At 42.6% G+C, this 26,943-nt stretch overlaps 1 protein-coding gene across 6 annotated transcripts in view; it reads right to left on the bottom strand.

Moving 5' to 3' along the window:
* The window catches only part of tango2 (transport and golgi organization 2 homolog), a 57,325-nt gene that overhangs the window by 20,293 nt on the left and 10,089 nt on the right, over positions 1–26,943 (bottom strand). For all 6 annotated transcript variants that reach the window (XM_014170608.2, XM_014170607.2, XM_014170611.2 and 3 more), the window contains 3 exon segments: positions 21,603–21,691; positions 18,138–18,257; positions 16,083–16,200 (listed from right to left, as the gene is read on the bottom strand). In XM_014170608.2, the coding sequence (XP_014026083.1) occupies positions 16,083–16,200; positions 18,138–18,257; positions 21,603–21,691 (327 nt within the window).

Genomic DNA, 26,943 nt, shown 5'->3' with positions numbered 1-26,943 from the left:
GTCAATGCCTTGTAGCTTCCTTCCATGGGTACAATATTTTCAGCTTCGCTGGTTTGACTCTGGTTTGATATCCCTCTCCTAAATTGTATATAAAACTGCAACCCTGCAGAAAGGTGACCAGATGGTGCTATGGGCTCATTGGGCTGGGAAGAGATGGAGCTATGTAGATTCCTCTCAGTCCCAACCCAGAAAAACACACTGTGTGAAATACTGTTGAGACAGATTGAGGCCTAAGCTCAATAGTCTCATCCTGAAGCACAATGGCGACTTCTGAATTCTGTGGCGGGAATCAAATTTACTCATCAGAGCGTATGGGTATTTCTGATACCCATACGCTCTGATGAGAATATCAAAACCTCATCAGTTCTGCTGCAGGGAGATTTGGGCTGAGATGAGGAACCACAGGAGTTGGCTGCTAGCAATGGACAGCGTTAACTACCAACAGGAAGAGAAAGTTCTGTGAAGCTTTAGAAACAGCACTTTGAAGATCTAGCTGCCAGAATGATAATCACTATATGCAGCAGGATAGTATATGTTTATAAATGAAATGCAGTCCATTATTCTGAAGCTTTTAAGCAGTGCCTTATTTTGCTCCTTGCTGCTGTGTTGAGCGGCCTCAGGTTTGTTGATATTGGGCTGATGAACATTGAGAACCATCAGTGGGATTGGGAGGTATCGTTGCGAGTCCGAGGGTAAACAACAATTTCTCTGATGTAGTTTTACGCATTTCACGATCAGCTACACGCCAAAGTTGAGCAACAAAGCTAAAACGACTGATTAGACAGCAGCTATAATCCCAACAGAAAGACCACCCATAACAACATCTGACCATCACGTCCTATAGTTCCTCTGTGAACAAGGAAAAGCCAGTCAACTTCAGCTGAGCAGAAAGGGCCGGGGTCTTTAAAACAATAGAAATGTCTCAGGTCAACTCAAATTGCAAGTATAAAAGTCAACATTCTCAATTTAATTACGTCTTGGTAAATTAGACAGTAGTAGGTGAAAGGTGAACGGATGCAGAGCAGATTTCTTTGAATACTGCCAATTTCCAAATATAATCCCAAACAAACATTTTCAGAGCCAAAATGAACTATTACTACTTTTGTAAGACATCTGACTTTACTCATGGGCACTGAAGTGCCATTCAATGCTCTAGACCAGGTATTCCCAAACTAGGTACACATTTTCAAACAGTTCATTTATATTTTCCAACAGGGCTATACATTTGGGTGAGTTTTTTTCCTCACCTGGAATAGCCTCACTTCACTGCCAAAAATAAAATTAAACCATCCAGTGTTCAGTGAAATAACACCACAATGTCAAATACAGGTAGCCTAGTCAAATAATTAACATCCAATCACATTAACCACTAGTCTCTCGCGGGAAACCTTCACTCTTGCGCAGACATTTAGAAACGAAATATGACAATTTGAATAATAAGCCACAGGACTTTTTTGAGCGAGAATAAAGGTGACTTTTGAGTAGTAAGACATGTATAAAAGCTACAGATACCATTAATAAGAAGGGGCTAGAAACATCTTATATGGTGAGCTACCGAGTGGCTAGGACAGGCAAGCCCCATACTATTGTGGAGGACTTAATTGTTCCTGCTGCCGTGGATATGGCTGGGACAATACTGGGGGAAAAGGCCAAAATAACTATACAGACAATGCCTCCATCAAACAACACTGTTTCACGACGCATCAGTTTACATGGCAGGAGATGTTTTGAAACAATTACTGCTTCACATACAAGCCAGTGAATTCTATGCGTTACAGCTGGATGAGTCAACAGACATGGCGGGCCTGGCACAGCTCCTGGTATATGTCCGTTACGTTTACGGGGGGTAAATTAAGGAAGATATCCTCTTCTGCAAACCACTGGAAACCAGGACATTTTTTTATTTTACCTTTATTTAACCAGGTAGGCAAGTTGAGAACAAGTTCTCATTTACAATTGCGACCTGGCAATGAGAGGATCTTTTTAAAGTACTGGACAGCTTTGTGACATCAAATGGACTTTGGTGGTCAAGATGTGTTGGTTTCTGTACTGATGGCGCAAAAGCTATGACAGGGAGACAGTGGAGTCGTAACGCGCGTGCAAGCAGTTGCTCCTGACGCCACTTGGGTACACTGCAACATCCACCGAGAGGCTCTTGCTGCCAAGGGAATGCCTGACAGCTTGAAATACGTTTTGGACACTACAGTGAAAATGGTTAACTTTGTTAAAGCAAGGCCCCTGAACTCTTATGTATTTTCTGCACTATGCAATGATATAGGCAGCGACCATGTAATGCTTTTACAACATACATGAGTGCGCTGGTTATCAAGGGGCAAAGTATTGACAAGTTATTTTTAATTGAGAGGCGAGCTTAAAGTTTTCTTTACTGACCATCATTTTCACTTGTCTGACCGCTTGCATGATGACGAGTTTCTCACACGACTGGCCTATCTGGGTGATGTTTTTTCTCGCATGAATGATCTGAATCTAGGATTACAGGGACTCTCCGCAACTATATTCAATATGCGGGCAGAAAATTGAGGCTATGATCAAGAAGTTGGAGCTCTTCTCTGTCTGCATTAACAAGGACAACACACAGGTCTTTCCATCATTGTATGATTTTTTTGTGTGCAAATGAACTCAAGCTTACAGACAATGTCAAATGTGATATAGCAAAGCACCTCAGTGAGCTGGGTGTGCAATTACGCAGGTACTTTCCCGAAAAGGATGACAACAAACAACTGGATTCGTTATCCCTTTCATGCCCTGCCTGCAGTCCACTTACCGATATCTGAACAAGAGAGCCTCATCAAAATTGCAAAAAGCGGTTCTGTGAAAATTACATTTAAATCAGAAGCCACTGCCAGATTTCTGGAATGGGCTGCGCTCAGAGTATCCTTCCTTGGCAAATCGCGCTGTTAAGACACTGATGCCCTTTGAAACCATGTACCTATGTGAGAGTGGATTCTTGGCCCTCTCTAGCATGGAAACTAAATACAAGCAATGAGTGTGTGGAAAATTATTTAAGACAGACTCTCTCCAAGAACAAATAAGGTTTTATATGTAAGATGGTTAAATAAAGAGCAAAATTATTATTATATTATTATTTGTGCCCTGGTCCTATAAGAGCTCTTTGTCACTTCCTACGAGCCAGGTTGTGACAAAAACTCACACTCATTCTGATGTTTAATAAATGTATAGTATAGTGGGTGTGTGTGGCAGGCTTACAATGATGGCAAAAACAACATTTGAGAGTGCACTGACCCTGGTGCTAGAGGGGGTACGCAGCTGGAGGTTGAATGTTTGAAGGGGTACGGGACAATAAAGCGTTTGGGAACCACTGCTCCAGCCAGAGAGATCAGCCCAGGGACTGAAGGCCTATTGCTACAACTGCCTGTTGTGGTTGTGATTGTTGTTGTAGTAGTTGGGTTAAGCACACTGGTTTTGGGGGGAGACAAAGAGAATATGCATTCATCAAAATGAAATAAACCATACACCACGGAAACCAGTTGAGAAATGCTGCTCCGATCTACTGCTGCTACCCTTTTTAAAAAGGAAAAACAAAAACCTGCCAAAAGCTACACCACCGTTGCAGACCACGCTAACAACCCACTTGAATGTATACTTTAAACATATGATCCGTTCCGGTGGGCATTAGGAAGGCTCAGTGAGGCTGGATGTTTTGAGATGACAGTTGACAGATTAAACAGATAATCTTCTACCACCACACAGACTTGAATGAATAAATATGTACACAAGATTGGATAAAAGTCGAAAGAAGCACAGGAAAAGTAAGATGGCTCGGTGTATGACAATACCGAGTGCTGCTTGGCTGTCATTGATAACATTAAATTGAGGGCATTTGAGATTAAAATTGAGAGATGATTGATTTGAACACCTTCCTGATATTGAGTTACACCACCCCTTTGCCCTCAGAACAGCCTCAATTTGTCATTGCATGGAATGCTGGCCAAAGTTGACTTAAATAATTCCCACAGTTGTGTCCAGTTGGCTGATGTCCTTTGGGTCGCGAACCATTCTTGATACAAACTGGAATCTACTGAGCGTGAAATACCCAGCAGCATTGCAGTTCTTGACACACTCAAACCAGTGCACCTGGCATCTACTACCGTACCCCGTTCAAAAGGCATTAAATATTTTGTCTTGCCCATTCACCCTCTGAATGGCACAAATACACAATCCATGTCTCAATTGTCTCAAGGCTTCAAAAACCTTAATTAACCCATCTCCTCCACTTCATCTACACTGATTGAAGTGGATTTTAACAAGTGACTTCAATAAGGGATCATAGCTTCACCTGGTCAGTCAATGTCATGAAAAGAGCAGGTGTTCCTATTGTTTTGTACACTCAGTGTACATCATTAGCTCCGACCAAGGCAAGGCTCAGTCAGAGGGGAAACGTATGCATGCAAATTCGTCAACTGGATTGAAAGTATTCAAACCCATCGAAAGAGCAATGGATTATTAATAAAAGCAATACTGGTTTAACAACCAACGTAATTAAGGGAAGGCATAATATAAATCATGCCAAACTTGAAGTCGAGAAATTTAGAGTTCTATTCAGTTGGATGAGTAACACACAAATGATACGCTTTTTCTATTACTGCATCCCCAATGACGTACACAATTACCGTATAACCGACAGTTATGGCTGAAGATAGCCATGAAAATTAACAGGTTTTTGGGGGGGGGGGGACAAACATTTGACTGAAAATGGGATGGCCGGTTGCATTTCCGTGGTTGAGTCCTATGCGATACCATGGAGTCATACAACGTGATGAAACTTACAACACCTTGCTTGCTGAAACAAGCAAGGTGTTGTAGCAAACAATTAATTGAATGGGCTTGGAACCCCTAATCCTGGAAATTTGACTGGTAAACTCATGGGTACAGTCGCAATGGCTGCCTGGCATTGTGGACTAATTAGAAAAATAAAAGTAGTACTTTCCAATGCGTGAGCTAAAAGAGTGTCAAATGCGTGTTCTGAAGACCAATGCGTGAGAGTTTGCAGCTCTGCTTTCAGTCGTAACATTACTCCCTCCAGTCACAACCCATATTGATGGCTTAATTTCCTGGTTTGCTCACAATGGCCACCAGTTCACCCATTATGCCATCATTGACTTGACTGGGAACGCCAGTTCTACTTGCAGTCAGGAGCGGAGAAAAGGAGAAAAGGTTCAAAAACATTCATTAAAAAAATTGCTATTCGAACGGTTATTACAGAGACCGCGGTCATTTGGCTGGCCAATTACAGTCATCCAAAAGTCTGACCGTCACAGCCTTAATATAAAGTAATGGACAAAATAAAGTAAACACCAACATAAAGTGTTTTAATAGGGCGTGTGATATAAAAATTACATATTTACCTCATTTGTTTGCTATTAATAGTTAACGATTATATACTTAACTAATAGTAAGACATTTCTGTCCTGTTAAATGTCTGTGTGAACTGAGAGGAGCCCAAAAACCTACAGCTGGCATTCCATAGATAAGACGTGGTGGGTGTAACAGAGAAAGAGAGCCTGGAGGAATAGAACAAAACCCTCTGTCTCATCCTAGCATCTGGGAAACTAAGCTGGGTTGGGGGTTAAGAACACCCCCCATGCAGATGACCACAGGAGATGAACCCAACGTGGCTTATGGTGCCCCTCAATCTATAGGGGAGGGGTGTAACCAGCCATGACTAAGCATTCATGGTATCAGTTATATAAAAACTCTGCATTTTTTTGGTAAAGGTTAGGCTCGTCTCATTATTGCAATAATGAAATCAATATTAAATAAAGATGATTGTTTGAAGAAGTGAGTCTCTCTCAGTACTGTGTGTTCGGCCACGACAAGCCGCCAGAAGAGTTTCAATGCGCCTTGGCATAGATTCTACAAGCGTCTGGAACTCTATTGGAGGGATGAGACACCATTCTTCCAACAGAAATTCCATAATTTGGAGTTTTGTTGATGGTGGTGGAAAACGCTGTCTCAGGGGCCGCGCCAGAATCTCCCATAAGTATTCCTTTGGGTTGAGATGTGGTGACAGGCACACACTTTAAAACCCCTGTGCTCCTTTGAGACCCCTCTTTCAAAGTCACTGAGATCTCTTCTTCTTGCCATGGTGGCCAAAATAATGGGCAACTGGGCATTTTTATACATGGTCAGAATTTCCCCACTGATTTGTTTTACCACAACGTCACTGTTTGTGTTTCCTTTATTTTGGCAGTTGCCTGTACATTATACAACAGGAAGGAATACAGAAGATGTTTAAAATGGCCACCACACATCTTGTCCCACATCACCATCATATCATAAATCATCATGTTGGTTAAGGATGAGATGACAAATCCACTAATTGTAATATAGGGCCTCCTCTGTATCCACGAGACAAGACGTAATTATCGATTCGGAAACAGAGCAGCAGCAGACAGTATTTCCTCTGGGTAGTCTCTAACCAACACACATCACTGTTGTTTCACTGTGCAGAGAGGGAAAACGAATAGCTCTATAATGAGCCTGTTTATGTAAAAAAAAAAAAGGTATATAACCAAATACATTACAGTCACAGCAGCTGCCATCCAATGTCTGTTTTTATTATGCCGTTGCGTACCGCAGGGACCTATCTGTCAGCATCCATACATCTTGCTGTGAGTCGACAGGACGCCCCATGGGCCCATGCAGACAGAGAGGGATGGAGTGATTTCAGAACCAGATGATTGGCCAGGCCAGAGCATACATCAAAGAAACACATATTACTTGTTGCTCTCTCTCGGCTGACATCTCACGGTGTGTGTGTGTGTACACGCATTTCTGGTGGCAGTGAGGTCTCCTTTCGTTAAGTCTCTTGCCGCAGGGGTGGCAGCAGCAGGAGCCATACAACACGTACATAACTCCTGGTCTTAATGAGGCCATTTGCATTCCTGAAAGGCTCTGCTGTTAACACATAACAGAACACAACCCACGGAGATCTCTACCTGCTATAATACACACACAATGTAGAGAGAGGGGAGAGAAACTTGTAGGTGGGGAGAAAGAACAATACCTGGAAACAACGGAAGAGGAGGATTAAACGAGAGATCTGCTCACACACTGTGCCGTTCCTGCTATAGGCCACATCAGCAGGATATATTGATCAGGACCCCTCGATCCACAGGGAAAACCCTGCTTCCTCTGGCAGGAAGTGGGAAAAGTTGTTCATGAACCCCCTGACTTCCAAAATGAGACCCGAAACTCTGTTGCCATGCCGATGGCATGTCTATCAAGCCCCCTTCATGACAGAGGCCTTAGTTTCAGAGGGACCCAACTCTAGTCCACATCGCAAGGCCATCAAATTAAATCACAATGTCTGCTGCAGAGAGTGAGAGAAAACAGAAAGAGAGGGGAAAAAGTTCCCGACATTAAACATTGTCTGGGTTCCCTTTGTCAAAGACTTCTTAGAGCTTTTGACTTGCCCTCACAAGCCTGACTGGTAAAGGAAAAAAAATGTACAGGTGTTCTCAGAATTCTTATGACGGTTTCTTCAATTCAAGGTTTCTTTTGTGTTTGGAGAGAGACAGGGACAGAGAGAACAGGTGGCTGTAGCTCATGCCTCTGATGGACCCTGGAGATAAGGCACTATCATCCCTGATTCATCATCAGCCAGTCCAACAAGAGACGGGAACAGAGAGAACACATGGTAACAGACACTTATGCCCAATGTCAAATCGATCCCTAGCCCTAGGGTCTGAAAAGGAATATGCAATATAGAAATAGCTAAACCTTAAGGTCTGAAAGGCTCGGTAGAAAATCATCTGAGAACTACATGTGCCTTGGACTAGGGGTTGATTTGCAACTGGGTGGGCATGTCTTGAATGTACCTTAGGAAATGAAAAAGTTGAGACAGCATTGTCTGCCAGAACTCTATAAAAACTAGAAGATAGTAATTAAAGAAGCTGAAGTGGTAGTAACGGCAATAGTAATGATAGAAGTAGTAAAAGGGAAAGGGGAAGACTGAAAAGATTTGGCATGGGTCCCCAGATCCTCAAAAGGTTCAATAGCTGCACCATCGAGAGCATCCTGACTGGTTGCATCACTTCCTGGTATGGCAATTGCTCGGCCTCTGACCGCAAGGCACTACAGTGGGCAGTGCGTAAGGCCCAGTACATCACCGGGGCCAAGCTTCCTGCCATACAGGACCTCTAAACCAGGCGGTGTCAGAGGAAGGCCCTAAAAATTGTCAAAGACTCCAGCCACCCTAGTCACAGACTGTTCTCTCTGCTACCGCACGGCAAGCGGTACCGGAGCGCCAAGTCTAGGTCCAAGAGGCTTCTAAACAGCTTCTTCCCCCAAGCCATAAGACTCCTGAACATCTAATCAAAAGGCTACCCAGACTATTTGCAGTGCCCCCCCTTTTACGCCGCTGTTACTCTCTGTTATTATCTATGCATAGTCACTTTAATAACTCTACCTATATGCACATACTATCTCAATAACCTTGACTAACCGGTGCCCCCTGTATATAGTCTCGCTATTTAAACTGCATTCTTGGTTAGGGGCTCGTAAGTAAGCATTTCACTGTAAGGTCTACACCTGTTGTATTCGGCACATGTGACTAATACGATTTGATACCTAGTCAGTTGTACAACAACGCATTCAACTGAAATATGTCTTCCGCATTTAACCCAACCCCTCTGAATCAGAGATGTGCGGGGGGCTGACATAATCAACAGGAAGGTGAACCGTGGATTTGATCTAGCAACTTTTCGTAAATTGTAGTAATAGGCTATAGTTACAGTAACCTCGCCCCAAGGCTACTGCGCACAGCACATATAAGCCTGGGATATCAAGCTCTCAAAGTTGGCCTTAGTGGGAGTCAGTGGCGGATTTAGGTACAGGCGACATGGGCAGCCACCCAGCGCAGCATCTAGCCGGGGGTGGCACAGGGGCACCCGCACAAAAAAAATCAGAATGGTGGCATTTGCGCGATCGGTTTTCTATCGTTCATTTGCACATCACGTCAATGATATCATGCCACCGTGTGGGACTGTGGGTCAAATAACCTTGTCGGAGTGGGCGCCCTGATTCTAGTTTGTGAGCAAGGCAGGCTACTGCCTGGGAAAGTCTCCCACTCAGAAGTACGAGCTGGGAGGGGGGGGGGGGGGGGTAGGTTGACCTCAGGTGTCCCCACTGGAAGGGGGAGTGGGGAATCTATCAAATAGCGCACCTCTAACTTTGAACAGTACTAATGCAATTAGTAGAAATCAGTCACACTACGAAATGCTACCAACTACACCACAATTCATTCATAATACTGTGAATATATAGTTTCACAGACATGTTGTTGCATTTTTTTCCTGGTTTGTGCAAAATCGTTAAGAATAATATAAAACCAGTCTGCACACCACCAAGGTGAATTGGTTTAGTCTTGACTCTTGGTTGACAGTGTTGGGGGATGGGTAATGTATTGACGCTCGAGTGCCAAATCAACACAAATTTGTTTCCATTTGTCTTTGTTACTTATTTTTTATATTTATAAGTCTTATTTTTTTTATAGTTTTAAATGTTATGATTATTTCTTTGTGTTGTTCCAAATGTCTGAATAAAAATTAGTTAGCGCAGAATGGGGGTTTGCCCAGGGAGCCATACAAGCAAGAACCGCCACTGGTGGGAGTGACCATAGAAATCTATGGGAGGCGTGGCTCTGTGCTTGTGGTGTGCTAGAATGCAGGGAGGGTTAGGGGGAAAGTATTGTGGGAGATGATTGGTTGAGTTGTGGGAGATAATTGGTTTAGAGCGTCTCCTGGCTCTCTGTATTGGCTAACAATGGTGAAGTTTGACGTATTGGTCCACCTAGAATGTTTGCATATTTGGAGCTACAAAGTGTGGACCAGAGCTAGCTATATCCTGGACCAGAGCTAGTTAGCGCGGACCAGCAACTCTGGTCCGCTAGTAGTTGTCTTCAAGTATATACATTGTATTTGGAAAGTACTCAGCCCCCTTGACATTTTATTACGTTACAGCCTTATTCTAAAAATGATTAAATCATTTTTTCCCCCTCATCAATATTCACACACACACACACACACACACACACACACACACACACACACACACACACACCATAATGAGAAAGCCAAAACAGGTTTAGATTTTTTTTTCAAATGTATTAAAAATCAAAACATAATTACCTTATTTACATAAGTATTCAGACCCTTTGCTGCGAGACTCGAAATTGAGCTCGGTGTATCCTGTTTCCATTGATCATCCTTGAGATGTTTCTACAACTTGATTGGAGTCCAGCTATGGTAAATTCAATTGATTGGACATGATTTGGAAAGGCACACACCTGTCTATATTAGTACCACAGTTGACAGTGCATGTCAGAGCAAAAACCAAGCCATGAGGTTGAAGGAATTATCCGTAGAGCTGCGAGGCCGGATTGTGTCGAGGCACAGATTATGGGGAAGGGTACCAACACATTTCTGCAGCATTGAAGGGCCCCAAGAACACAGTGGCCTCCATCATTCTTAAATGGAAGAAGATTGGAACCACTAAGACTCTTCCTGGAGCTGGCCTCCCAACCAAACTGAGCAATCGGGGGAGAAGGGCCTTGGTCGGGGAGGTGAACCCGAACCCGATAGTCACTCTGACAGAGCTCTACAGTTCCTCTGTGGAGATGGGAGAACCTTCCAGAAGGACAACCATCTCTGCAACAATCCACCAATCAGGCCTTTATGGTAGAGTGGCCAGACGGAAGCCACTCCTCAGTAAAAGGCACATGACAGCCAGCTTGTAACTAAAGGACTCTGACCATGAGAAACAAGATTCTCTGGTCTGATGAAACCAAGATTGAGGAAACCATCCCTACGGTGAAGCATGGTGGTGGCAGCATCATGCTGTAGGGATGTTTTTCAGCGGCAGGGACCGGGAGACTAGTCAGGATCGCGGGAAAGTTGAACGGAGCAAAGTACAGAGAGATCCTTGATGAAAACCTGCTCCAGAGCGCTCAGGACCTCAGACTGGGGCGAAGGTTCACCTTCCAACAGGACAACGACCCGAAGCACACAGCCAAGACAATGCCGGAGTGGCTTCGGGACAAGTCTCTGAGTGTCTGAGGGACCTAGCCAGAGCCCGGACTTGAACCCGATCAAACATCTCTGGAGAGACCTGAAAATAGCTGTGCATTGACGTTCCCCATCCAACCTGACAGAGAGGATCTGCAGAGAAGAATGGGAGAAACTCAAAACACATTTGTGCCAAGCTTGTAGTGTCATACCCAAGAAGACACAAGGTTTTAATCACTGCCAATGGTGCTTCCACAAAGTACTGCGTAAAAGGGCCTGAAGGACTTATGTAAATTTGATTTCAGTTTATTTAAAATTTGCAAAAATGTCCAAAACCTGTTTTTTTCTCTCGATCATTATCGCGTATTGTGTGTAGATGAGCAAAAAAACGATTTAAATAATTTTTGTGTAAGGATGTAATGTAACAAAATGTGAAAAAAGTCAAGGGTTCTCAATACTTTCTGAATGCACTGTAGCTACAAGTGAGATGCCAGTTGTTGGAAGGATAATAGTTCACCTTCTCAAAACAGATGACCAAATGTTTTAATTCCTTTGTTTAACCAAGAAATTGTAATACCATCTGAGGGCTTTGTGTAAGATGGGGATAATTATTATAGAAAGGTGTTTGTTATATATAGATATACAAACACCCTTCTGTTTACAGACTTCCACATATTTAGTGTTTTTAATTAAAGTCGTTTGTAAGACCCATCAAAGCTTTAGGTGGGCTAATATAAAGTACAGATGCCAATGAAACAGGAGAAAGACACTTCACTTCCTCTGTCTGTCTCCAAGAGGGTGAACTTGTTGTTGATTCTTGCCATACCCACACAGCCTTGAACAGAAACACAACTGGAAGTCAGAGTAAGCCCTCCTCCTGAGTATAGCTTGAATAAAGTTTTGAGTTTCACTCTGGGAGGTCTCCCCATCGACTGAAATGAAGAGACCTTCCTATTAAGTTGTTTGAGAAAAAAACTGTCTGTAATAGGAAAGGACAAGGTTATAAAAAGGCAAAATAATTACACAATTAACCAAACCAATAAGAGCAATTGGTAAATCCAGCCATCTATCCAACTCTTCCCCAACCTTTTTGAGAAGTGGAATATAATTCAGTTGATAGTTCTTATTCATTTCAGAAGGAATTTGCAATCCCAGATGTGTCATTTTCTGGCGTCTCCAAGAAAACGGCTGGTCTAAAAAAATTAGGTTCTGCATAGCCGTTCGGTTAAAAGGCATGATTATACTATTTGATAGGTTTATTTTATATCCTGAAAAGGTCCCATATATATATTTCCATTAGTCAGGATCTGAGCTACCGTACATTTGTACAGTAATCTAAATCAGACCGACATACTTAGGTCCAATATTCATCCTCTGTAAAACTTTAAACAAGTAGTTTCATTCTATGCGGTCAAAAGCTTTTTTTCGCATCTAATGAAGCCACCACTACAGATTCCTGGTCATTCTCTACATAATGCACTATGTTAAATCATCTTCTGATATTAAAATCAGGAGAAGAGCGGTTTCTTACTAAGCTGGTTTGGTCCATATCAACCAAGTCAGGAAGAACCTTATCTAGTCTAAGAGCTATGAGTTTAGCAACAATTGTATATGCAGTGTTCGATAAAGATATTGGTCTATATGACCCAGAAAGCAGAGGATCTTTCCCAGGTTTTAACAAAACTATGATCAGTGCTTGTTCAAGTGTATCTGGGAGCTTATCTGTCTCTATGGCATGAATAAATATATTGCAAAGAGGATGAATTCGTTTGGATAAAAATGTTCTATAGATTTCAACAGGGAATCCATCTAACCCTGGTGATTTTCTCCCAGCAGTGTTGAAAATGGTTTCCCTAACTTCTTCAGATGTAATCTCTTTCTCCAAACCCCTTTCGATCCTCATCAGTTAAAGCTTGTCAATTGAGTTTGATCAAAAACTCATGCATTGTGGCAGGGGCATCCCTTTCAGACTTGGACAGCGTTTCATAAAACGCTCTAAAGACTAGATGAATTGCCTCAGGACCCTGAACAACTGTTATTGGACATCTTAATAGAGCTAATAACTCTACTAGCTTCCTTTCGCCTTATCTGCCAAGCAAGCAACTTTACTTATTTATCACCATGTTCATAGTAGGTTTGTTTTGTTCTCCTAAATGTGTTTTCTGCTTTATGGGTGGTCATGTTATATTCCAATCGTTTTGAGTCTAATTTTTGTAGAGTTGAGTCGTCAAACGTTATACTATGTTCATTTTCCAGATCTCACATTTTTTCTCCAACGAATCTACTTGAGCCTTATACAGTGCATTCGGAAAGTATTCAGACCCCTTGACTTTTACCACATTTTGTTACATTACAGCCTTATTCTAACATTGATTGTTGTTTTTTCCCCCTCACTCTCACTCACACACACACCATAATGACATAGCAAAAACAGGTAATTAGACATTTTTGCAAATGTATTAAAAATAAAAACCTGAAATACACATTTACAAAAGTATTCAGACCCTTTACTCAGTACTATGTTGAAGCACCTTTCGCAGCGATTACAGCCTCGAGTCTTCTTGGGTATGACGCTACAAGCTTGGCACACCTATATTTGGGGAGTTTGTCCCATTTTTCTCTGCAGATCCTCTTAAGCTCTGTCAGGTTGGATGGGGGGGGGCGTCTCCGCACAGCTATTTTCAGGTCTCTCCAGAGATGTTCGATAAGGTTCAAGTTTGGGCTCTGGCTGGGCCAATCAAGGACATTCAGAGACTTACCCGAAACCCCTCCTGCGTTGTCTTGGCTGTGTGCTTAGGGTCGTTGTCCTGTTGGAAGGTCAACCTTCACCTTAGGCTGAGGTCCTGAGCGCTGTGGAGCATGTCTTCATCAAGGATCTCTGTACTTTGCGCCGTTCATCTTTCCCTCAATCCTGACTAGTCTCCCAGTCCCTGCCGCTGAAAGAAAATCCCCACAGCATGATGCTGCCACCACCATGATTCACCATAGGGATGGTGCCAGGTTTCCTCCAGAAGTTACGCTTGGCATTCAGGCCAAAGAGTTCATTCTTGGTTTCATCAGACCAGAGAATCTTGTTTCTCATGGTCAGAGTCCTTTAGGTGCCTTTTGGCAAACTCCAAACCACAAACACAACCTCCTCCCGAACTGAAAGTTAAAAATCCCATACCCATTAGACGCTAGTCTTTAAAATAGATTAACCTGCTGTGCATAGCATCACCCGAATTAGGTTCAATCTAAATTATACGTATAGTGCATGGATCCCTGTAACATGAAAATTATGTCAGTTGAGACAAAATAAAATGTGAATCAAAGTGACAAACATCGGCAATAAAAAAAGACAGGATTATTTAGCCCCACTTGAGCATGTCTCTGAAAAGAAAAAGAAAACTGGAGGATGCGTTCATGGTCACCCTCAGCCGCGTCTACCAGTACACTCAAATGTCAACCAATCGGCATTCCCCAAGGTGCCCCGAAACCTGTGTCGCGTAGCAGCAAAAGCGATGACCACAAACGCACCCAAGCAGCCCAAGAAAAAAGACATCAAGCTATGATGAATAAATGAAAACCTCTACCAGACGATGACAATCATCCCTCAAATATGAAATAGGAATAGGGACAATTAGTTAAACAATCCCCATCATCCTGATTACAGCACTTCCACTCTTGAGCTCTCCCTTTGCTCAGGCAGCAGAGAAGGGGGTAGATCCAGGATTTTGGGAATCCATTCCTGTTGAAAAGAGATGGCATTTCTTCCCTCTTCCCTCTTGCAATCTAAAATTTGAGCACCTTTGAACATTTGTGAGAATCTAATTTCTCCTCAAGTTTCGAAACGTCGTCTTCCAACTTCTTGTGCTTTTGATCCACGTACTCACGGACGTCCAGAATTGCAGCGTGGTCTTTTTCTAACTTCGTCAGTCGTCTCTTTGTGACTTTCTGGTCTTCATGGAGTTGATTAAACAGCAAATCAATTTTGATTATGCGTTCAGAAAGCGTCTCTACAATTTTTGTTATACCCTTGTCCATCTCCATTCTGAATCATCATGGGGTGGTAGGGTAGCCTAGTGGTTAGAGCGTTGGGCTAGTAACCGAAAGGTTGCAAGTTCGAATCCCCGAGCTGACAAGGTACAACTCTGTCGTTCTGCCCCTGAACAAGGCAGTAAGCCCACTTTTCCTAGGCCGTCATTTAAAATAAGAATTTGTTCTTAACTGACTTGCCTAGTTAAATAAAAGGTAAAAAAAAAACGTTGGCAATAAAAGAGACGTATTAACTTTCAACGAACAGGTAAACTGTCAAGATACCTAAAAAGTGTAAAATGTATAAAGTTCGATGACACTAAGCAGACGAGTCTTGTTAGAGCTTCGCCTTTGCCCGAAATACCATCAACAATATTTTTACAAGCAATCTATGTTGTGTCTGTTCATGTCAAAGTTGGTTTGGTGTTTGTAGCTTTAATGGTTCAAGAGCAGTTGCGAATCCATTCAAGCCTATGGAGCTTTATGCACATTTAAAACGGTTATTGTTCAACAAGTACACATGGTATCAAAAAGCTGTATACAAGCAACCTATTCCAGACTGGCCTGCGAGTTCCAAAGTTTGCATAGCGTTTCTCGCTTAAACGGTTGAAGACTAGTTCACTGCATAGTTTTCCCATTCAAGTCTACGGCCAATGAAATGCATTGGGATTTATGCAAATATGGTTGTAGTGTGAAAAGTATCAGTAAGTTTTTTTTTTTAAGCACACTGACCAGTGGTAGTCTTCACGTTTAAGTTGTTTTGGAGTCGGTAGCTTTAACAGTTTTGGAGCTAAAGGTTCCAGCGGAATAATAATAACTATGAACAGTTTATAAAGTCGTGCTTTTTTTCAGCAAGCACACATAACAAAATAAAAACAATGCAGAAGGTGTGTATTGAGTAGTAAGGCCAAACCTCACCAAAAATATGAATCAACCCATCCCATGGTCTTTTGTTTTGCTCAGAGCTCCATCAAACCCAGACCACCTCTCCTGATCAGTCTGCCCAAACCCTTGACTCACTTGAACTCAGCGGTGAGGAGGTTGAAGCCATTGTAGAGATGTCCCTCAGATGACACCCTCTTCAGGTAGGAGTAGCTGTCCTGGCTCTGATCGGTCAGGAAATTGGACACCAGGAACCCTACAACACATAGAACCAACATTATTCTTACTTTCACGCTAAATGCACACTTTCAGAGAGGTTACAGACCAGTTAGGCAGGCCCCCTGGACATAGCAAGAGTAGATTTATCAGTTGGCTGGCTATTTGGTTTTGTAACCACAAACACATTTAGTTATACTATCCAATATGATCGACACAACACCGCTTATTGGTCCAGGTCTCTTTTGAAAACAAGACTAACCTGGTTAAATAAAAACAAATTGAGCAAATTGTGACGCAGTTACGGGGAGGATATTTGAGGTAAAATATGTAACATAGGTCTTGGACTGAGTGACATTCGAGATGGTGTCCATGTTACGTAGCACTGTGAGTTAGCTGTTAGGAGGACAGGCTACTGCCCGAGATGGGGGACCTGCAGTACAGCAATGAAGTGTGTCAGGAAAAAGCCTGAAATGTGGCCTTGAAGAAAATAAAACAATTTGAAAACTGCTATTACACAAGGAGGTGTTTCCCTTGTGGGGCTGAGTATCGGCAGTAGACAGCTCTGATACAGAACGACGGTGGAGAGCCACTGTAGCATGTAAACAGAGGAGGCGAGGGAGGCTGGCTGACACTACTATTCACTTACTGTGGTGCTATTGCTAGTGAATGAATCCTTCAAAAAGGGGTTCATTTCCATCCATTCGACCATTCCAGCTCCAAGTTAGCTGCGGCTTTCTAGGAACAAGACTTTTTGAGGAATTAAATATTAACACTACAGTGCAATCAGAAAGTATTCAGACCCTTTGACGTTTTCCCACATGTTGTTACGTTAGTCTTATTCTAAAATGGATTAAATTGCTTTTCTTTCAATCTACACACAATACCCCATAATGACAAAGCAAAACCAGGTTTAGATATTTTCACAATTTTATTACAAATAAAAAACTGAAATATCACACTTACATAAGTATTCAGACCCTTTACTCAGTACTTTGTTGAAGCACCTTTGGCAGCGATTACAGCCTCAAGTCTTCTTGGGTATGACGCTACAAGCTTAGCACACCTGTATTTGGGGAGTTTCTCCCATTCTTCTCTGCAGATCGTCATGAGCTCTGTCAGGTTGGATGGGGAGCATCACCGCACAGCTATTTTCAGGTCTCTCCAGAGATATGTTTGATTGGGTTCAAGTCCAGGGTCTGGCTGGGCCACTCAAGGACATTCAGAAACTGGTTGTCCTTCTGGAAGGTTCTCCCATCTCCACAGAGGAACTCTGGAGCTCTGTCAGAGTGACCATCGGGTTCTTAGTCACCTCCCTGACCAAGGCCTTTCTCCCCCGCTTGCTCAGTTTGCCCGGGTGACTAGCTCTAGGAAGAGTCTTGGTGGTTCCAAACTTCTTCCATTTAAGAATGATGGAGGCCACTGTGTTCTTGGGGACCTTCAATTCTGCAGACATTTTTTGGTACCCTTCCCCAGATCTGTGCCTCGACACAATCTACGGACAATTCCTTTGACCTTTGGCTTGGTTTTTGTTCTGACATTCACTGTCAACTGCGGGACCTATATAGACAGGTGTGTGCCTTTCCAAATCATGTCCAATCAATTGAATTTACCACAGGTGTACTCCAATCAAGGATGATCAATGGAAACAGGATGCACCCGAGCTCAATTTCAAGTCTCATAGCAAAGGGTCTGAATACTTTATATAAATAAGGTATTTCTGTTATTTATTTAATACATTTGCAAACATTTCTAAAAACCTGTTTTCGCTTTGTCGTTATGGGGTATTGTGTGTAGATTGGTGAGGAAAATAATCAATTGTATTAATTTTAGAACAATGCTGTAAGGTAATACAATGGGGAAGAAGGGAAGTGGTCTGAACACTTTCTGAATGCACTGAATATTAATACACTGCCTCATAAAAATGTACATATCGGGCTGCTCAGTGGGTATATTCTCGTCCAAGTTGATCCTAACCTCTTCCTTGTGCGTCTGGATTGGGCCTTCCCTCCAGGTAATTGGTCAGTGCGGCCAGCTTGCCCCTCTTGTTGATCCCCAGCCATGACCCTCCTTCCTTCCCCTCCTCCAGGTCCAGCCCTGACAACACACAACAATCACATCACACTCCATGTCCGTAACAAAACACCTACATTAATTTTCTTCCCATTGTAACACCTCTGACTGAAAATAGAACAGGTGTAGGCTTAACTGACTAGTGAGATTGAATGCTATACTGAACAAAAATAAAACGCAACATGCAATAATTTCAACGATTTTACAGAGTTACGGTTCATATAAGGAAAACAGTCAATTGAAATAAATAAATTAGGCCCTAATCTATGGATTTCATATGACTGGGCAGGGGCGCAGCCATAGGCCCACCCACTGGTAAGCCAGCCAATCAAAATTATTTTTTCTCAAAAGAGCTTTTATTACAGACAGAAATACTCCTCAGTTCCATCAGCTGTCCGGGTGACTGGTCTCACACGATCCCACAGGTAAAGAATACGGATTTGGAGGTCCTGGGCAGGTGTAGTTACAAGTGGTCTGCAGTTTTGAAGCCGGTTGGACATACTGCCAAATTCTCTAAAAAGATGTTGGAGGAGGCTTATGGTAGAGAAACGAACATTACATTATCTGGCAACAGCTCTGGTGGACATTCCTGCAGTCAGTATGCCATGTGCACGCTCCCGCAAAACCTGATATGTCACTGGTTGTGTGACAACATTTCACATTGGCCTTTTATTGTCCCCAGCACAAGGTGCACCTGTGTAATAATCATGCCGTTCAATCAGCTTCTTGATATGCCACACCTGTCAGGTGGATGGATTATCTTGGCAAAGGAGAAATGCTCACTAACAGATGTGTGCAATTTTTTGGGGAGAAATAAGCTTTTTGTGCGAATGGAAAATTTCTGGGATCTTTTATTTCAGCTCATGAAATACGGGACCAACACTTTACATGTTGCCTTTATATTTTGTTTAGTATATATTCACTGTGAATCAACAATGGCAATCATGTATTGCTGAAAATAATGCTGCCAGTCAACACTCAAAACAAGAGTTTGCTTATAATAAATCTATTCATTCTAGAAGAAGCACAAAGAACAAATGTTTCACCCTCCTCCAAGCCATCGCTGACTGCCTAGTTTTACTCCTTTGTGAGTTACAGAAAAAAATCCTGACAAGAAGTGCATAAAAACAAAAACATTCAAGGAAGAGGCGATTCTGTACTTTATGCAGTTAAGGCTGAGCAGTGGGATTCTGAGAAACAGACAGGCCTCTCTGCCTTGCATTCATCATCATGGGAGCCTCATTACCATGTAGAGCACGGAACTCTGAAAACGCTGAATAGATTCATTCTACTCATACATTGTTTGTCTGGACGCGGAGTGAAGCGATGCCCTTACACGACTCATAGTGAATACGACAAGCAGTGGAGCGTTAAGAGATATATAGATAATTTTATTACAACCAGTGTGACTTGCTAGTCTCTTACCATTTTGCACTTGTATTGCACTTGGAAGAAATGAACCCACTGAAGAATGAATACCAAGTTGTTAATACTTATACTATACAAAAACTTGAATAAACGTCTAGAGGCAAAGGGCCATGCGATACAGGCGGTTCATCCTGACCTAAACTGTCACTTAAACTTAAAACACTGAGATAGGCTATGTGTGTTTCTATGAGAGAGGGGGTAACTAAGGGAAGCATATGCAGAGGCAAGATGGTAAGTCTACACTTCCACCTCATTAATACAGGTGCACTGAGACAGCCAGGGAACAGAGGTGAGGTACTCTGCTGCAGAGAAACCCAGCCAAGGCCTGAAGCCAATAGGGACAGGTAGAGATGGAGCTGCTGGAATCCCAGAGCTTATTCTCCCAGGGTGATGGTAGAGCAGACAAACATGATGACAGTCAGTGCTACTATGCATGTGCTGTCCTTGAAAAAGGTTTCAAAAGTCCTCAGTTCTGCTCTCCCTGTGAGGCAAAGATGAATAAATTGGCAATAAAACATCAACACATTGTTTAGCTGTAAGATCAGGCTGAGATTGACTTGTGTGGACTCACTCAAACAAACATCAACATATTCCATCCCCTTCAATCAGAGGCCAACCACCGTCCCTCCACCCACACACCAGATAAGAGCCTCACTTGGCCACACACTCACTCATTTCTGCCACACCACATAGAATCAGCCATCAGTTGAATGGCTGCTACTCAAGTCCGACCCATAAAGCCCGTGTGTAATGAAAAAAAATGAATAAACAGTTGACTCAGAAATACTATAAAGAGGCTGTTGAACAAAACAACTTCCTAGTCTGCTGTGAGAGGGAGAGGAAATGAAAGGAATCACTCAGAAACAGAGGAGAAGCAATGCTCTATGACAGGATGCTTACTGTAATCCCACTTCTTAGCCTTACACCCGGTTCACTTTTTAAACAGCCTGAACACTCAGAAATGCATTTTTTTCCCAGTCGATGCTCTATGCTCTTAATAATGAAAAAATGGAATGACTGGGACACTCAGTGCATTAAATTCCTCTCAAAAAGTATTACCGTCACATCGGCAGTCATGAGTCATGACCGCAGTCAAATTCCACATGACCGTGGTCACGGTAATCTCTTACGCATCAGGTTGTTAATGGCCTGGTACTCAGGGCTCTATTGCTCCTCTAACCACTCTGACATCAATACAAATACAAATCACATCAGCAAAACAGTATCATGCTTTTAAAACTCACAGTTAGGCTACACTTTTTGACCTCGCTGTGATGATCAATTTAAAGAAAGAAGTTCAACAATGGGTTGAAATCGGATGTTGTTTCAAAGCCAAACAATGAACTGGACAGCGCTTTCTAAGGTGATGATTAATTCAAAGCATTTCAAAATGTTGCACGTGAAACATCCATAAGCATATTAAAGCTCATGCATAGTCCTATATATGAGCCTAAGCCCTCCCACCCCCAAAAAACAGAATCCATTTTTTTGCATTGTGCCGTTATACACTACATAGCCTACTGCATATTATACATGGCAGAAAAACAAAACAAAAAAGATAAGATTGTCTTTGGTACATAATTGGTCTAGCCAATACTCCAAAATTAAACAAATTCTAGTAATCACCGTTGAGTGTGGACTGTATTAATATGCATACTGGATGGACTGGTTACCTTATGCTACGCTCCAAACTTTCTATCCATGAGTCTGGAAGAGAACGTTTAGACCTAGGCGATCAAATCACATTTTATTTGTCTCTTGACATGGAAACCAATATCTGGCTCATGAATGCATTCTAGCGGAGTTGAAATGAAATGGGTTGTGGTGAAATAAAAGGCTCTCAGAGAAAGACAGAGAGGATACAGAAGGGACTCCTCTCCAAAATTCTCTATCGCCCCACAGTGTGGCTCTGCCACTTCACCGTCAAGTGCAGATACTTACCACTGAGGATTTCGCTGTTGCTCGCCCAAAAGTCTGCAGCTTTGGATGGCCTGTTGTAGAACTCATCTCTGTTTGCAGCCAAAATTAGCCTGAGGGAAAAAGAGAAAGAGAGAGAGGACTAGAGTTATGAGGGAGACCATGCTAGGCCACTTAAGGTAATGTACTTTAGCGGCATAACCTAGTGGTGGTATCCATCTTGACCTTTTATTATGTTTTGGGTCGCATCTCTTTAAATCGAAGAGACTGAGCCCTGGCAGTGTCTTCTGCGGCCCAAATCACACCCTATATAGCGCACTACTTTAAACCAGGGCCCATAGCACTCTGGTCAAAAGTAGTGCATTATAAACGGAATAAGATGCCAAGTAACCTGTGCTCATTTGCCAGGCTGCATTCTGCACCAATGAGTGAATCAAGGCGTCAGCACGCTTCAGTTAGGCTTGTGCCTAGCCGAACTTGGCTAGCCAAACGAGTGTGCTCGCATACTCCCTTAAAAGACCGTCGCTTGGCTTGAAGAGAGAAAAGAAAAAGTGTGCCCCAACAGCCCCCCCCCCCCCCCCAAAAAAAACTCACCGAAGTCCAAAACGAACCCCCCCAAAAAATGACTGTCATAATATATGCAGGAATTCTACTGAACTGTTTCGGCTGGGAAGCATGCGGACGCCTGAGCTGTGACAGAGAAAATGAAGAGCTGTGCAGTGCCTTGCTGCAGACCTGATTGAGCTGAGCTCCTGACTGAGGTTGCATGTTCCCTAATTGTCTGTGTGTGCACTATTCCGCACCTCAGGGCACGGCAAGGTTTGGCGCCGCACCCCGGGTCCGCATCAGCTGCAGAAGAAAGCTGATGTGCTGTCACTATGCAACATCATGCTTGTATCCCAAATGGCACCCTATTCCCTATGTAGTGCACTACCTTCGACCAGAGCCCATGGGTACTGGTCAAAAGTAGTGCACTATATAGAAAATAGGGTTTAATTTGGTACGCACACCATACCTCTGCCTCTCCATGTAACTTGATTACCTTAACGCAATAACATTACAACCCCTGCCGACTTTCTCCACCCAGCTTGGACTGCTGCACAGTGTGCATAGACAGATCACAAGAGATGGGCTTTTTCAGACACCGCCCCACTGCAAACATCACATCAAATCCATAATACAACAGCAGGTAAAAAAAAAGAACATATTTTCTCATCCTTCAGAGTTCCAAAAGGGCCATGTCAGAGAGAGGCTGAGGCTTCTAAAGGCCAGGGGAGGTGCAAATATCAGATTGATCCAGTGCAGCGGATGGAGACAGAATACATTTGCAGCTTTCTCCTGACAGCCCTCTAAAGCCAAATCGGCTCCAATGGCAGCTCTCTTAAATCAGACTAACATTTCCACAACGCTAAATATTACGACAAGTCTGGCCACAGAATTCTACGCTCAATCAGACCAACGTTTGGACAATGATGTTAATGTTAAGGCCAAGTCTCCGGCTAAAGAAATCCCTCTTCACATTCAGCCAGGATTGTAGACTATCCATGTACATTTCTCACACAAAGGGGAGCAAGAATGACATGATCCCCCACCCCTCCTCTCCCCCATATCAGCTCTCTTACACACTCAGCTCAGTTGACCATCTCTCCATTCCACAGACTGGATAGACATTAGTTCATTATGAGAATGAATTGGTCTTGAATTGTTTGCCGACGCCAGTGATTTGAGCAGTTAGAACTGGTGTTTTAACCCCCACTGCTATGCTGCTCGCGCCACAGTGTCTCCAACAGAGAGAACAAGATATTGAAGATGGGGGAAGGGAAGGACATCCTTTGATGAGGATCCATAGGATCAGAAGAAAATACTCTTAAAAAAGAAGACCTGTCAGACAGCACACATTGGAGGAAGGAGCTCAGTGAACTGGAACTGTTCCATAGGCTAGACTATATGAAAAAGATTGGTATGAGGCTCACAAGTTAAACATGAGCATTTAACTGATAGTGAAACCTCGGCCTTACACAGTGCCAGCACCATCCCACCTACTGAAATGTTCAGTAGTTATTCCATAACAAATGGGCCTTAATGTGCCACTCATCACACTGACAGACTATCACTGCTGTAGCTAATGCTGCATTTGACATTAATCTCTGGCGACTTTTTACTAGCACTGCACAACTGTCACTTATTTAGCAAGGCAACAGTGCATGACTTAGTGACTTCACATTAATGTTCAGCTACTGTCCAATGAATCATCAGCTAGCCCAGAGCGAACGCACACGCACACACACCACCACACAGCCGCACACACGATTGTGGGGTTCTTCCTCCCAGTTTGGCTGCCCTATACGAATAGGCAACTGATGCTGTTGTCGATCCGTGGCGTTGGGAGAGAGGTGGGCTCGCAGCGGGACCTGTGGGCCCTAAGTGATGAGGTTTGCAGTAGTAGCCTATATTGAATGTCACAGGGAACACCATTAAGTTCCTTGTGAAACTTAGTCTCTCTTGACTTCTTTTGTTCTGGCTCTACGAGACAATGTAGGGTCAATGTATTTATACAACATGTGTTGGCCTATAATATAACCTACAGTTGTAGCCAGGGCTCTAAATTAAAATTACATTGGTAGCAATGGTGTTTAAATTTATTTAGATGTTGTTTTTTTTATCGATTAGAGCCTTCAGAAAGTATTCATACCTAGGGCTGTTGTGGTGACTGTATTACCGTCACATCGGCAGTCATGACCGTGGTCACGGTAATCTCTTACGCATCAGGTTGTTAATGGCCTGGTACTCAGGGCTCTATTGTTCCTCTAACCACTCTGACATCAATACAAATACAAATCACATCAGCAAAACAGTATCATGCTTTTAAAACTCACAGTTAGGCTACACTTTTTGACCTCGCTGTGATGATCAATTTAAAGAAAGAAGTTCAACAATGGGTTGAAAACGGATGTTGTTTCAAAGCCAAACAATGAACTGGACAGCGCTTTCTAAGGTGATGATTAATTCAAAGCATTTCAAAATGTTGCACGTGAAACATCCATAAGCATATTAGAGCTCATGCATAGGCCTATATATGAGCCTAAGCCCTCCCACCCCCAAAAAACAGAATATTTTTTTGCATTGTGCCGTTATACAATACATAGCAGCCTACTGCATATTATACATGGCAGAAAAACAAAACAAAAAGATAAGATTGTCTTTGGTACATAATTGGTCTAGCCAATATTCCAAAATTAACTAATTCTAGTAATCACGTCACACGCGCCGAATACAAAAGGTGAACCGTACCGTGAAATGCTTAATTACAAGCCCTTAACCAACAATGCAGCTAAGAAAATTTATATTTAAAGAAAAAAAGATTTAATAAAAAGAGCAACAATAAAATAACTATAACGATGCTATATACAGGGGGTACCAAGTCAATGTGCGGGAGTACAGATTAGTCGAGGTAATATGTACATGTAGGTAGGGGTAAAGTGACTATGCATAGATAATAAACAGCTAGTAGCAGCAGCTTAAAACAAAAGGGTGGGGGTACAATGCAAATAGTCAGGTAGCCATTTCATTAGCTGTTCAGCAGTTTTATGGCTTGGGGGTATAAGCTGTTAAGAAACCTTATGGTCCCAGACTTGGCGCTCCGGTACCCCAATATAGTTAATATAGTTGGTTCATATTTCAACCTGCGTGTCCTGATTGCGCCAGATGAGGGTGGACAAAAATCAACATGCACACATGGACGTACGCGCGCGCCCGGTCTGGTCAGCATGTAAGGTGTTGAAAGTTTCCAAGAGCAAAGTGGTCTCAGTCATTGGGAAAAATATGGAACTACCCAGACTTTGCCTAGAGCTGGCTGTCAGAACAAACTCATCAACCAGGCAAGGACTTTGGTCAGGGAGGTGACCAAGAACCCAATGACCAATCTGACAGAACTACAGAGTATCCCTCTACAGCACTACACCAATCTGGGCTTTAGGGAGAGTGGCCTGACAGAAGCCAATCCTGAGAAAAATGCACAACAGCGCTCTTGGAATTTGCAAAAAGGCATGTGAAAGATTATTTGGCCTGAATGCAAAGCGCTATGTCTACAGAAAACCAAGCACAGCTCATCACCCGTCTAACACCATCCCTACCGTGAAGCATGGTGGTGGCAACATCATGCTGTGGGGATGCTTTCAGTGGCAGGGGCTGGAAAATGTTTTCACTTTTTCAGTATGTGGTATTGTGTGTAGATGGGTGAGATAACAGCAACAATTTAATCCATTTAGAATTTAGGCTCTAACACACAAAAAATAAGGGGTATGAATACTCCCTGAAGGCACTGTAGCCTATATGAATTATCGCTACTTCTGAAGCACATGTTGTCCCCTAGAAACTAATATAGAACCCTGTAAATACATGTATTTATTCTGAAAAGCAAAAATGTTGATACAAATAACAGTCATTGAAATAAAAAAAAAGTAACATGGAATATTAATTAGTTTGACATTATGTTAAAGCACTATTTTCCTACTAACATGCATTACATTGAAAAATGTACACCGTCTCTTCAAGAGCGTAACGTTTGTGTAGACAACTGGCTAATGAGGTTAAAAAAAAACATGACTGAACAAAGTGTAAAACAAAATGGTTAAAGGCCTGCGAAAAGATTTAGAATGGCCCACAACATGGTTTAGGAATGTAAAATGCGGCAACCCAATCCTCAACAGGAAGATAACAACATTGCGCTGGTTAATATTGGTCAGATCTTTTGAACTGTATGTGCTAGAAGTAAACAGTAGCAATGGTGCAAGCATGACACTAATCAATCTGCACTCAGGAAACAACAGCACAGCAAAGCCTTATCATTACAACAATTATTCTAAAAAGAAATACAAATATTGGTCACTGGTGCTCACAAATTATAACTGCAGGTCACACAGAAAAATATTTTGTCGCATACGTGACCCAACTGACCACACTTTAGAGCCCTGGTCGTAACAGTATCTAACCTGAGATAACAGCAATATCCAGTCAGGTATACACACGGTTCCCAGATAATGATATGCATTCATTAGACACACAGAACACGCACCACGCATGTTTGTTTTCCACTACGTCCCTCGTCAAAGCCAACTACCTGAGACACATTAGTTGCCATGACAGGGTCACCGGTCAAAGCGATGAGGATTAAATAGTTCCACTGAGAGAGGCATTTATTCGCGGAGTACGAGTACGGAACAGAAATGAGTCACTGAACTATAATGACATACGTAGTAATTGTATCCTTTCTTCTGGGCCTTCACGGCAGACAGCGTCTCCTATGAATCTTGTTCAGAGGGAGGTGGATTCTTTAAGAACAAATTGACCTAATCGGGGTCAACCT

The sequence above is a fragment of the Salmo salar genome, chromosome ssa24, assembly GCF_905237065.1.
Source record: "Salmo salar chromosome ssa24, Ssal_v3.1, whole genome shotgun sequence".
NCBI classification, from domain to species: domain Eukaryota; kingdom Metazoa; phylum Chordata; class Actinopteri; order Salmoniformes; family Salmonidae; genus Salmo; species Salmo salar.
Note: the sequence above shows the minus strand (reverse complement) of the source record. Positions and strands in the feature narration are given on the sequence as shown.